Source organism: Diadema antillarum, unplaced genomic scaffold (assembly GCF_040938485.1).
Source record: "Diadema antillarum isolate AM-2024a unplaced genomic scaffold, OU_Dant_1.0 scf00000159, whole genome shotgun sequence".
Lineage (NCBI taxonomy): Eukaryota > Metazoa > Echinodermata > Echinoidea > Diadematoida > Diadematidae > Diadema > Diadema antillarum.
Window position 1 is genome coordinate 721,932 of NW_027271048.1, and position 13,901 is coordinate 735,832.

General features: G+C 37.4%; 1 protein-coding gene across 7 annotated transcripts in view; it reads right to left on the bottom strand.

Moving 5' to 3' along the window:
• Window positions 1-4,644: 4,644 nt before the first annotated feature.
• Window positions 4,645-13,901, bottom strand: part of LOC139722157 (uncharacterized) — a 175,444-nt gene continuing 166,187 nt past the window's right edge. For 5 of the 7 annotated variants that reach the window (XM_071633466.1, XM_071633470.1, XM_071633472.1 and 2 more), the window contains 7 exons: window positions 13,198-13,282; window positions 12,534-12,621; window positions 11,702-11,871; window positions 11,036-11,073; window positions 10,389-10,484; window positions 9,534-9,733; window positions 4,645-6,632 (listed from right to left, as the gene is read on the bottom strand). In XM_071633466.1, the coding sequence (XP_071489567.1) occupies window positions 6,556-6,632; window positions 9,534-9,733; window positions 10,389-10,484; window positions 11,036-11,073; window positions 11,702-11,871; window positions 12,534-12,621; window positions 13,198-13,282 (754 nt within the window). In that variant the 3' untranslated portion in view covers window positions 4,645-6,555. The remainder of the gene's footprint in view (window positions 6,633-9,533; window positions 9,734-10,388; window positions 10,485-11,035; window positions 11,074-11,701; window positions 11,872-12,533; window positions 12,622-13,197; window positions 13,283-13,901) is intronic. The other 2 variants (XM_071633468.1, XM_071633467.1) reach the window with 2 other exon arrangements.

Here is a 13,901-nt window from a genome sequence, read left to right on the forward strand (position 1 = left end):
GAAAGATATCAAAGTCATTATCAAAGGCTCCCAGCCCCAGTGGGCAAATCTGACATCAAAACTAACACGGTCTGGTCTTTGGAGTTGGGAGTCTATTGTGTCTACATTGCATGCTTCAAAAGGTGGCTTCACCAAACCTTAAAAGCGTACAAGATATTAAAGGGAAATTCCAGTGCAGTTGAAAGTTGGTCCGAAAAGGAGTTAAATTTTCGTAGCACAATTATATAATAAAGATTTGATTAAAATCAGATGAAAAAATAAGGAAGTTATGACGTTTTAAAATTTTGCTAATTTTTCAAGAAACAGTTCTTGAACAGTCATATGAATATGCAAATAGTGAAGTGATGACATCATCCCCTCACAACTTGCCAAATAGTTTGTGCATAAAATGTTTTCATTTCCAGCTTTTCATTCAAACTTAATCACATCCCTGTCTCAAATCGTGCTATATCTAATTGACCATTATTCTGAAGTTATTCTACCAAAAATAACATCGTTTTACACTTTAATAACATAAACACTGAATTTTTGTCCTTTTTTTTAAAACACAATCAAGGGAAAATTGAGGTGAGGTAATGACATCATCTGCTCTCTCATTTACATATTCATATCAACTGAACAAGAACTGTTCTGCAGAAAATAGCAAAACTGCACAATTTCATAACTTCCCTATAAATCTTTATCTGATTTCTGTTATACACTTAAGATTTTATACCTTCTAATCAGACTAACTTGGAAAAGCTTGAAACGCACACTATTAGTACGGTACCACTACCTATACTACTACTGACAATGATAATTATATACATTACATACATTTCACTTCTAATCAGCGACAAATTTATAGCAGCAGTTGCTATATTACCAATTATAGCAGCTAACAAACACATGAATCTTTTGACTGTAGTCAAACATACCATAACTGACGGAAATCCCTCCACCGCTCCCCTTTTGATACTGGAAACTGGATGGACTAGTCATCATTTTCTCTCACATTCCTGTCAAGAACCACTTGGAATAAAAGTAGGGAACACCAATGTGACCCTGCATCACAAAACCAACAAAAAGTTGCCAGACATGGATTTTTAGCAGATCTCAAAACAGCAGTCTTTAAGCTTTAAAATGATGCAAAACTCAATTGAAATGGACTCTCTTAACCTATCTAAATACGGAAAAGAAAACGCACACTCTGGAAAAGTGTGTCCTGAGAAAAGAGGCTCCGAAATACAGGGTCTATTCGAGCGTTTAATCTTACCACGCTGTGCTAGGTGTGCAATGAATAGGACGAAAAACAAGATGTAAAACACCATAATATCAGGATTATTTGAACAAGCTTAAATTGGGCATGCTATAGTAGAACATTCTATACATTACTAATACAAACTTATAAAGCAATAGCATCATCTTTTCCAAAGTTATTAGAATGGAAAGTGAAGAGTGTGTAAAGGATTTTTAAGAATAAAAAAGGGCATTTAAGACCTACCTAATCATACTACTGAAAAAAAAAAAGTGTTCAAGAAGAACTGCTGAAAAGGCAATTTTCCATTCGTTTTATGATCCCAAACTTTAGAGTAATGTAGAAACACAAAATATGAGAAATGCAAGATTGACTGTGTTGACCCATTTCACCTATTTTACCTCTGAGTCCTCACTTAAATTTGGGGCGTGCAACTTTTTGTTGGTTATGTGATGCACGGTCACAAATAATCACAACTCGCATCCTTCATGACAAAACTTTGAAGAAAGACCAAAAAGCGAAGACACCTGCATTCTGATCTGTGTCAGTGTTTTTATTTGTACACAAACAGATTAATAGAATAATCTCTTGGTCTTGTCAATGCTATCTCTCTTTTTTTTTTCGTTTTACTCTTACATGATATATATGATAAGCAACAACATCAACAACAAAAAACATAAAACAAATCTGGACAAGTTGAATTTCAGTTCTCACACAGAATATTTACATTAAACTACCATTTCATTCAAAGGAACCCCAAAATATATCTTAAAAGTGACAAGGGGGAAAAATGTAGACTCCAAATCTGGCAAACTCTGTACAGTATGACCCAGGCCGCTTCGAAAGTGGCCTATTTGGAATTAATTTTAATAGCACATTGTGCTGAACTCCAGAATGGCTTTTGACAAGATGGAAACAATGGATATTCAGTCATCATTTCTGTATATTTACATGAATAGTAGTACCTGGATTTGACTCATTTCATTCTTATTCTTGTATTACATTAAATCTCAAATGAGTACAGTTTGGGTCAATTAAAAAAAAAAAAGAAGAAGAAGAAAAAAAAGAAGAATCCAGCTGCAAATGTTTTCATTTAGGTTCAAGGACTTTTGTACGCAAACACTTTTAGTGACTGCACCAAGATTTTACATTCAAAAATTTCATTGAAACTTTATCTTCATTTTCAAATATTCGTTGTCAGTTGACAATAATTACAATTCATTCAGATCAAGAATTTTACAATAAATACATCTCGTAGACAGAACTCCGTCATTTCAGTAAAGTACATACAACATGTGACCAAATGACTACTTGGTAATCGGTTTAACCACAATTCACAACTAAAAAAAAAGAAGAAGCAAAAATGCATATACTTGCCTCCAATCGACAAAATCACAAATCTAAAACAGGGTGAGATATTTATAGGGCAGTGTTACTTTGTAAAAATAAAAATCTTGGGACTACATATACAATTTCATCAAAAGTAAGACAAAATTCATCCAATTAAAAGCAGAGGATTACACAGGACAAGCCACCACCCTTTGGGATATAAATTGCACCACGCTTTACAAAGAAAGCTATTTCTACGCATTGTAAAAGATAAACAATGTACATCTCTAGCACAAACTCTCTACATTTTAATTTACTCTTTCCCAACTCGGTCTTGAATACGGTGACTCCCGAATGCTTCAGGTGCGACGACAGCCCCACGATTGGCATTCCAACCTCTCTGCATCGCGTATCGTAAAAAAATATTTCCACAGAACACATTCACGAAAATGGACAAGAATTGTGACAGTTCATATAGCGTAGGTTTACGCAAAAAAAGAGAAGAAGAATACACCGCATATAGAAAGAGAGAGAGATAGAGGGAGAAGAGAGAGAGAGAGAGAGTGAGAGAGAAAGTGACAAATCGCCTCCATCTTAACTCCTGGTATCTCATTTCTCTGTTTCTGGAACCTTCAGTACTTTTTACAGGGTTTCACCTGTTTGAAACAAAGCAAACAAAACAAAACAAAACAAAACAAAACAAAAAACCAAAAAGACACAGAAAGTCTGTAAAACATAAGACTTTTTCCAATCAATCCACATGTTGTACGCCTCCGATCATTTCACCTTCCCATGCCAAAGCTTGCATATGTCATTGATATACACCTATCCATCAACAGATCAGTACTATGAATAAAAATAAATGATATATACCTCTATCTGATATATTCATCACTAGAACAAAACAACTCTTGTAACTTCTCATCCCAGTACACACTCTGAACAGTCGTCGGTGGTTGCGATACAAAGGAATACATATTTCAATAATATACAATCAATTGTAATTGTAAGCATCATATCCTGTGATTTTTTTTTTCAATCATCAATAGTACACTCAATCATTCAGGAAAGAATGAAACAGAATTGTACACATTCAAATAAAATGCGGCATGATAAAATTTGTAAAATTCATATGATTCACTGATGAGAATTACAACTTTATTTCTGCATTTTTCTTACATACCCTATAGACCACCGCCATCATTCTACACTGGACTCATTCTTAATTACAGCTGGTTTGAACTGGCTTTGAGGCCAAGAAGACTTTCACCGATTTCATCCAATTGTACGACAATGATCACATATTTAAAAAATAACATTTTCAGTTTCTTCAAATCTCTCTTTCTGTTCATTTTTTCTTTCCCTATGCATAAAATTTCAGATTACAGACGCACTTTTCATCTTCGGCATGAAACAAGAGTACCAGCCCATGTCATGGTCATCACAGTATACACAAATTATACAAATCTATCTGCAAAAGGATGTCATCAATTTCAGATAATACGCCTTTAAAATTGCTTTGATTGAATGTACATGCATTTGTCTTACCTACACCAGCAGCCTAATGTTCAGCTAAATTTTCGCACTAATTGAAACAATATAAGCCATCTCAAACTAGTTTGGAAACCTTCAAAAGGTTGCATAAGTTCACATCAACAATACCCAAAATCACAAGTTTTTGTTTGTTTTATTATTTTTTTGCAACTCACTTTCTTTGGTATTTCAGCTTTTTTTTTTTTAAGGAGAATATCACATCACAAATTTAGCAACCAAGAGTCCTTGTTACTGTTGCCTCTTATCGAAATGTTAATGGCAAATAATGCGTCACAATGTCAAAGTTTCACTCAAAATACAGTGCATGCACAATAATTTGTACAAAACAGAACGTAAATATTCCCTACTGGAAATGAGTACCGGTAGCTAAACCAATTTAACGATAAATTCATCGTACACACAGGTCACTGCACATTCAGGTAAATTCTCCTTTTTGTATAAAACAAGAGTTCGCTACACCATTTGTTGACCCCCCCCCCCCCATCCAATCCTTTTCATCTTAGTAACACAAATTGCCTCAGAGACTAAAATTTAAAGCAGAAAAGCATCTATTTCTAGGTTGAGATGTTCTGACCCAAGACCAACAACAGAGTGTGTGCGGGGAAAAACACTCGTGGCATTTCATGCAATTTTGAACAGACAGCAAAGTAGGAGATGGCATTCATGGCTTTATAGGCTGTCTGCTCTTGATCAACCAAACACATTACACTCCCCATTCAATAGGCGGGGCACAGAGGGGGAAGGCTCACTGTCTGACCAAAGATATTCCTCTTTGGGATTTGGACAATACGGATGTTACACTTCCATATTGTAATCCTTTTCTCCTCTGTCCTTATTTTCAACCATTTCTTAATTCAATACACATTGATAATCATCACAGCAGCATACAAAGACTACCCAAGCCATTAAACGTTCTGGCGTTGGACTCCTCACAAGGATTCACCTCTGAAAGCACGCATTACACAAAGTGACAAAGATACTCGCTGCCTGAATCACACCCCTACACTGTCGCAACCTTTATAAAGGAATCCTGGTTGACGCTACCCTGATGCAAGCAAATTCCGTATTGTCCAGTTTGGTTGCGAAAAGAAGGTCTTCTTTTACACGAAGAGACACGTTTGGCACCATCACAACACCTGCCGGGCGTGAGGAGTTCAGGAAGATGAAATAGAGAGTGTGTGTACCGGAACCAAGGATAAACATCAACTCACAATATGCTCTGATTCAAAATGTGAACTCATGCGGAGTACAGTCATCAGTGAGGTACCAGGTTGGCAAAAATCACACCAATATCCACTTCGATGCTGCTCTTGTAGTGTTAACGTGAAGTCTAATTATTCAGGTCGATTAATCCCTTTCTAGTATGACGATGCAACCAGGTATGCATCATTTCATTTGTATTCATGTGCTATTCATGTGATCTGACAGTTGACTCCCATTCTACATTGTTCTTCGCACAAAATCTCCTCACTGGAGAAGAAGACAAAGAAGAAAAAAAAAAAGCCTACCCGCATTCCCAAGATGGCACAGCGATTTTAAGTAGTACGCCCTTTATAGATCATATAACATATCTGGTAAGCGGTGATATGGCAATGGTGGGATTTTGTTTATAAAGTGCTGTCGCTACAAACAATATAGGAATAAATTATACATATTTGAAGCCTCCAATGGCAAATATTTCATTACCGTATCTTCAAAAATGTTACATGATTTCCGGTACTCTTAAAATAGATAGAAACATAGATTTCATCTTTAATAACACATCAACAATTAAAGTCACAACAAAACATTGCAATTCAAGTTTGTGACACGTTGAAGATCAATAAACCGCTTTGTGTGTGATATTTCCAAAAATAAAAACCACCATCTCGCTTGACTGACGCTTCCCTATCTGAGCCTTCGGCTTTTTCTGTGGATCATCTTTGAATCACAGTTCTTAAATTTCGACCCTGCTTACTGACATCTTTTGCAGATAGCCGGCCACACAAAAACTTCTCTACGCACGCCTCTCTGACACACAAATGTAGAAGTGCTTGAAAAGGTAATTACACAACAGATATAGAAACACATGATTGTCACAAGTGGAAAAAGTTGCAAAAAGGAGGGGGGAAAAAAAAAACACCAGTCACAGCTCTGTTTCTCCGAACGAACGAATAAACTAATGGCAGCTTCACACTCCTTCTCCCCAAGAATGAGGAGATTATGGTAGATCTTCATCTCGTTTTTCTCTCTCTCTCTTTAGACTGCTGGCTGTGACGATGAAATCATGGGGTAAGGTTCGCGCCCTCTCTTTCTTCTCTCTCGGTGGGATTTAAACAAACAGAGGAGCGAAGCAGGAGTTGCGTCGTACCCCGTTGTTTGCTCAGGCCAGACTCGACCAACCGATCATCCCCTCTCCTTTATATCCGATCTCCCACGGCGGTCTGGCCCGGTCCTCAGATGAAGCCTTCCATGACTGGAGGGGTTCTCTTCCTCTGCCTCTTGCCTTGCTCCAGCAGGTAGGTTACGTCCACTGCAGGGTGAAAACAGCCACAGCCCGGGGAAGATGGGGAGAAAAAAAAGACATCTTGGTTGATAGTCTTGAAACATGGAAGATCTATTTTAGTGTCCCATGTCAATGACGAGACAGCTTATACAAACTGAACATTATCAAAAGCATATCAATCTTTGGTCTATCTCAATAATACTGTAAAAGCTATTATTTTTGCAAGGTCTTTTTTCGAGAATCACCGTTGGGCCGCGAATTTAACAACACGTGGAAATACCGCCACACTCTTGGGTATGTACGCATATCATTGTGCACTTACAATAGCCTCGGTGTCAAATCGCGAAAACGACATCTTGCAAAAACGTCTGTGACTTTCTCATTTGCGAAAAGAACAGCTTTTCAAGTAGCTTTGTTTATCTTATTTACTGCTTCAACTTCGCAATGCTCAATTAAATCATAAAAGAGCTAATTCATATCCCTGCAAAATAAAACGCTTCGCTGTTGAGACTCGCACCGTTCACACTCGGTAGTTTTTTTTGGTGAATGCTCTGTTGAGCACAACTACGACCCACAAGAAATATGCTATGAAGTCCAGTGAGAGAGATACACGTGATGAACTTCCACAGCTCCCAGGGTCATGGGTCATTATTCTAAATGCAGAAATTTTACCCTTCGAAGATGACAACTTTTGGAAACGGCCTTCACCAAATTGTGTCCAAGAATGGCATTATGAATACAAGTATTTGTTTTGGTCTGGGTTTTTTTTTTTTTAATCTTCTGTTTTTTGACTGGTGATCAGAAACTCAACGTTCTAGCACTGGAAAGGGTACACTTCAGTGGACATCTTGCAAAGGGGAATCAATAAAGGGAGGGGGGAACAAGATGACAAACATGCAAGCAGAGACTTGAAATTGAAGGAATCATTGAAAAAAAACAACATCTTTTTCAGTCACTTTCACAAGGAGCAACAGCTGGCTATTGAGCATGCTTTCATGGTACACATAATAGTGAAATTTCTTTTCTTGTGCAGGTGCAGTTTTTTTCAATGATTTGAGGCAGTGACAAGAGTGGAACATTGAAATTTTCAAACGCCGATGGCAGAACAATGGGCACAAGACATTTTCTGAAAACAGAGAGAGCTTTTCTTGTTCTTTTTTGTTTTCTAATCAGCATGCATGGGGTGAGGATTTGGTGGGTAAAGACTGCATGAATGCATACTTCTCATGTTTTCACTTTTTACAACCTAGGTTTGCTTTAACAAATACATGGACTAATACCTACATGTATACTCGGGTACACTGCATTATACAGAGCGTATCAAAGAAAATGTAATCCAACTTTGGAGGGCGGCCATTTTTTAATTGTCAGTTACGAAGAGCACAATGTTGGTTGTAAGGAAAGGGGAACTCTTCCTCTTTCCATTGATACCTAATTATGTTGACAACTGTCATGCATGACTGAGCACATGGACTTTAAAGAGAACAATGACAAATTGCACTTTTTCCAAGTTTCCGTGTTATTGTGAAGGAACAATGCATGCCTCACTGCATGGATGAGATCTGTCAAGAAAGTTGCCAAATAGGCCAGCCTGTACGAATGCAGGTTTGTGTTTAGGTTTTGTGTTTAGGGGTTGTGTTTAGGTTTTCTCCTAACATTTCTCTCTAACATTTTATGGTCCATAACCTTTAACATGGCCTTTTGTCCGAAAACTTGGTCGCTCCCACAGAGGCCAACCCACTCAAACCATTTTTCTCTGTTCATATTCAAAACATAGCTCCCACTGGCACACCATGTCTTGAGTATGAAGAGAGTAAAATTGGATAATGGTTTCGCCTTCATGGGAAGGACCAAATGTCGACAACATGGCCATGTTGAAGGTTATGAACCATAAAACATTAGAAGAAACCCTAAAACACTAATCTGCAGTCGTGCAGGCTGGTCTGATGATTTGACCACTTTCATTGACAGATCTCATCAATGCAGTGAGACATGCATTGTTAGTTCGCAATAACATGCAAACTTGGAAAAAGTGCAATTTGTCATTGTTGTCTTTAAAGTCCATGTGCTCAGTCATGCATGACAATTGTCAACATCATTAGGTATCAATGGAAAGAGGAAGAGTTCCCCTTTCCTTACAACAAACATTGTGCTCTTCATATCTGACAATTAAGGAATAGCAGCCCTCCAAAGTTGGATTACCTTTTTTTTTATACGCTCTGCACTTCTATCTCTCAATCCTCTTTTTCCCTGCAACTGTCATGAAGTGCATTAATCATTTCTGTCCTGGCTAGTTTATTTGCTGAAAATATAACTAACATGATCCATAACAGAGCAGGGGTGCACCTTTGCTTCAAAAAAAAATAAATGAAAAAAAAACCTTGCTCAAACTCAACATGAAAGTATACATGGCATTTATTAATGACGAGAACTAAGAGTGAACCACACATTTCTTTTTATTCTTACAAAACATGTATGTGATGGCAGATTGGTATTTATTTCAATGCAGATTTCATGCTTCAGTGACAAATACTATGCCCTTTTTGCCATGTTCTTGCCATAAACAGTAATATTCAGATGAAACAAAAGCTTTATCAATGAGATCTATGCTTGGATATTTTCTGAATTAAAAAGCTTTGAAACAAGAGTCAAAACTAAATGTACTGCACAGTGTACAATGCCTTGCATATCTAAATGAATGTATGTGTGCTACAAGTAAAACAACCAACTGGGTTGCGTGGGCTGCTTGCAATGGGCAGTTACATTTAGCATCTAAAAAAAAAAAAAAAAAAAATCAACAAATCAAATGCATTTTGATGAGAAATCATAACAAGCAAACAAACGAAGAGCAATAAAATGTGATCAATAAACAAAGAAAAAAAAAAGGAGATTTAATAAAAGTTTGCAAATGAAAAGTGAGACACTAACAGACAGTGGAGGCAGCATCATCATTTGCATCATGCGCACCAGCTCCTTCCTTACACTGCTTGCTGGCTCGCTGCTGGGAGAGGAGACCCTTCATGATGTCGTCCAGACGTTGTTTCTGCTTCTCCTTCTCCTCGGCGGTCTTAGGGTGGCGGCGCTTCCCCTTGGAGACCTTTTCCTGTGGCTGCTTGGAATCTGTGCAGCTGTGATGATTGTCAGAACAATATAGAGGGGGAAGAAAAATGTAAAAACCAACCCAACACAAGTGAGATTCGACAGCAGGCAGCAGATATTATCAGGAATTTATTTATAGATTAAAGAATCAAGGATATCTCACTCCCATAAATGAAATTTTGTCACAAAAGTTCTTCAAACAGTTGATCTGCCTACCCGGTAAGATTTTGGATTTGCTTAACCTGAACACTCCCGGGGTATCTTTAGTCTTGTTATTACCGAGGGGGGCCACCCCAAAGATCTCAGCTGAGGATCGCCCAATCACAGAAAAGATTTGTGGAACTTCGTTTCTCAATATTAAGGCGTTAGTAATAGTAAGCACCTACAAAAATTTGACGGGGGCTTGAGACTCCATAACTTTATCCTTATAAGACTTAAGCACAATCCAACACAAACTCTGTAAAAGTCATCATAGTCCAAATCGAATAAGTGTAGTGTGTTTTGGGGTTTCTTCTTTGCTTTTTTTTTTTTTTTCTTTTTTTATACATTCACCGCATGTCATGGTTGGAACAGAGTAGATGATATTTTTCTGACTCTGAGAGACCAAATGAGACCAAAAGCGATAGTTTACATTCACTGATCCAAATGGAAGTCACACAGTCTTCTACTAAGACCTTTCCTCACTTTGATTTCTTGCCACCATTCTTGCGCAGACTTGACGAATTTTCCGAGTCCTCGTTGGCAGACAATTTCTCCTTTTTACTTTTCACCTGGTTGGTTCTAGAATTAGAATGAGAAAACATGCAAACAAATAAACACACAGCATATATAATTTGCTTCTTGTCAAGTATGATCAAATATCATTCCTATCAAATACTTCAACTTGACATTTTGTCTCACGTAGATGTAAACACTAAATTTGTGTGTAAGTACCTTTGTACTTTGAGTTGAATAAAATAATGACCAGATTGAGAAGCAGAACAATTTTAGAGATTTTAAGGCTTACGCAAACTCAACAGATTTCTGGTACAATCAGTATTTATATACACACACTCATTCATAGTTCATGGAAATAGCCCAAGAGTACCGTTCAACAAGCTGAAATAGCAGTGAATGGTACCAATTGCATTATTTGAAGTGTCATCAAGATTCATTAAATTTGAATCACATATGTATCTCTTTTTTATCCACTATGGCTTTTAATACAGAATCATGCAAGGTCCAACTTGGCGAAGTTAAGGTGTATAATGCAGGATGGAGCAACATCTTGAACAACACTTATGCCCTGAAATACATAAATGAAATGTGTTTAATTCCCTAGAGAAACTTACCTTGGTTGTCTCTTGAAGTGCTCTGGGATGTAATGAGGCTGAAGAAATACAGAAATTGTTCGGTCAGTTATTTCAAAAGCTCATACCTGATGGGTGATTAATAAACAGCGAATGAAGACATCTAGACAGAATGAATTCTACAGCTTCAAGTCTCTACATCACTGCACATGCATTCAATTTCTTTCCTCTCATAAAAACAGGAAATTACCGCATGAATATTCCATTTTCTCCAATATGTTTGAATATATTAATAAACAACAAAAATATGACAAAATGATTGATGTTAGTTTTGGGAGATCAAGGCGCAGATCTAGCTGGTTGTTTGTTTTCATAAACATCAAGCACACAAAACACATCAAATGCACAACTTGAAGGAAGAAGAACTCAAGCGACAATAAAATTGCCCAAAGTGAGAACTATGGTTGGTAGTTTCTTTAATAACTTTGCTCTTCCCTGATATAAACTTGCACACCAAAATGGAAGTAGATGTCTGATGTGTTACTCTACATTAACATACATTGTTGTTGTCTTTTTTTTTTGGGGGGGGGGGTTCTATTTTTTTGGAAACGATATCAGTCAGGAATTCTCTAACTTTTGTGTCGATGTCATGGAACACTACTTGGCTTTTTTTTAACAGTGGTGGTGCCCAACAAACTGTTCTCTTACCGTGTAATCCCGCTTGGGGTTGAGCTTCTTCTCAAATCTGTCGAAGGCGTATCTCTTGGTGCAGACCGGGTATCGGTTCATCTTGCCGATGGGGGAGAAGAGGTGGGCGGTGCGGTCCAGGCGATACTCACAGATGTAGACGTCTTGCTCCTTGACGTTCTTCGGTCTCCCTGGTTACCATGGATCAAGTCATCGAACACTCAATAGTCATAATCGTCTGATGGTTAATTACTCATTAATTGTCCTCATCGTTCATGTGGAAATATTTTTCAGAATTACTAAAACAAAAACAAAATATTGTGGTCAAGATTACTATGAAATCTGCTGCAATATGTAGGTTTCAGTCATAAGTGACAAATTTCTATATGCATAATATCTGTATTTTTCAAAGTGAAAGTGAAAGATAAAATATGTCTTTCCTCGACAAACTCTTCCACATATCTACACTTGGAATGGGAATCCAAGACATCTCCTTCCAGCTAATCTTCCATTACCCAGATACCCGCAGATATCCTCATCTTGAAACTTGTTATCATGTCATCATTGGATGAAAAGAGACAATGAAGATTTATGAAATATCCGAAACACTTTTAGTAAGGGAAAAAATGCAGGCCTACATCAACACACACACAGTGTTTAATCCTTCTGGACTGCTGGCATGGCAAACACCTAGAAGGTTCGAGACAAGACAGAACGCCTTTCATACTCACCGCGAGCGGTAAAAATTTGCAGCAATGTAAACGAGAAACATGACCTATTGGTATCTAGATATCAGAGAGGGATGCAACTACACCATCAAACAATGATATATACCTTCGGGAGGCTCGCATACCTTTACAGTACTTGGCAAGATCTAGGACACAGCAGATTCCAACGATGGACTCCAGGCGGATGATCTCGTAAAGAGGCACTCGGAATAACTGGCAAGCAGAGAAAGGGGGGCAAAAAATGTGACTACCCTCTGAAAAATGGCTGATGCTCCATTTTCCCCCAAACTCTCTTGCTTTTTGAAGGTATTTTATATTTCATTTTGTTCATTTTCCTTGTATAAAATCTGCCATAAGTCATTGCCACCATTTGTTCCTACTTACCACATGGGAATTGCTTTGTGGTCTAACTTTCATTTCTCAAAACAAGTGCGCCATTATTGCTTTGTCAGATAATGTTAAAGGCCCCTAAATGCATTTTGTATCTCAAAACATAAAGAAAACAAAAGGACCTTTTTAACGTGACATATTGCATGTCACTTGTATCAACATAGCCATCTAAACAAGACATGATGTGAACTTTAGAAAAAAGAAAGAAAAAAAAAACCCAGTTATTTTTCTTGAGCAATGTGAAAGAGATGGCAACTTTACATTTCATGGGTCAAACATATTCAAATCTAATAGGACATAAATTGTATATCTGAAGATTTCAAAACAGCAGTGAAAAATAGCAAACTTTCTGTCATGGGGAAGAAAACAGATGATTGATGAATGCTTAAAAGGTCTCACCTCATTTCGGAAGAACTTTCTGGACGGAGTGTGATGAGTTTCGTGAGGCCTCAGGAAGTGGTGACCGAAAACGAATCGTTCTCCTCTGAAAGAAGACCAAATTGAGACATTGGTATTAAAGACTGCTGCTTAAAGGACAAGTTCAACTTCATAGACATGTGGGTTGAGTGAATGCAGCAATATTAGTAGAACACATCAATGTGAGTTTGAGGAAAATCGGACAATCCGTTCAAAAGTTATGAATTTTTGAAGTTTCTGCTCAGTCACGGCTGGATGAGAAGACTACTATAGCTTGTGATGTCATATGAGTACAACTACATAAAGAAAGTATAAAGAAAATTCAAGATATTCTCACTTTTCTTACATAATAAAAGAACATTCGACTTCTCTCTTTCAGAAGTCAGGAGAAATAATATTACCCCTAACATAAGTCAGTAATATGTCAAAGAAATGTGCACTTTATTCAAAAAGTCAAGTTTTGTGAAATTCTCTTTTTATTTTCCTTATATTGTTGTACGCATGTGACATCATACACTGTAGTAGTCTTCTCTTCCAGCAGTGATTGCACAGATACTTTAAAAATGTATAACTTTTGAACGGATTGTCGGATTTTCCCCAAACTTTCACTCATGTGTTCTATTGATATTGTTGCCTTCACTCAATCCACATGTATATGAAGGTGAACTTGTCCTTTAAGAAAATTC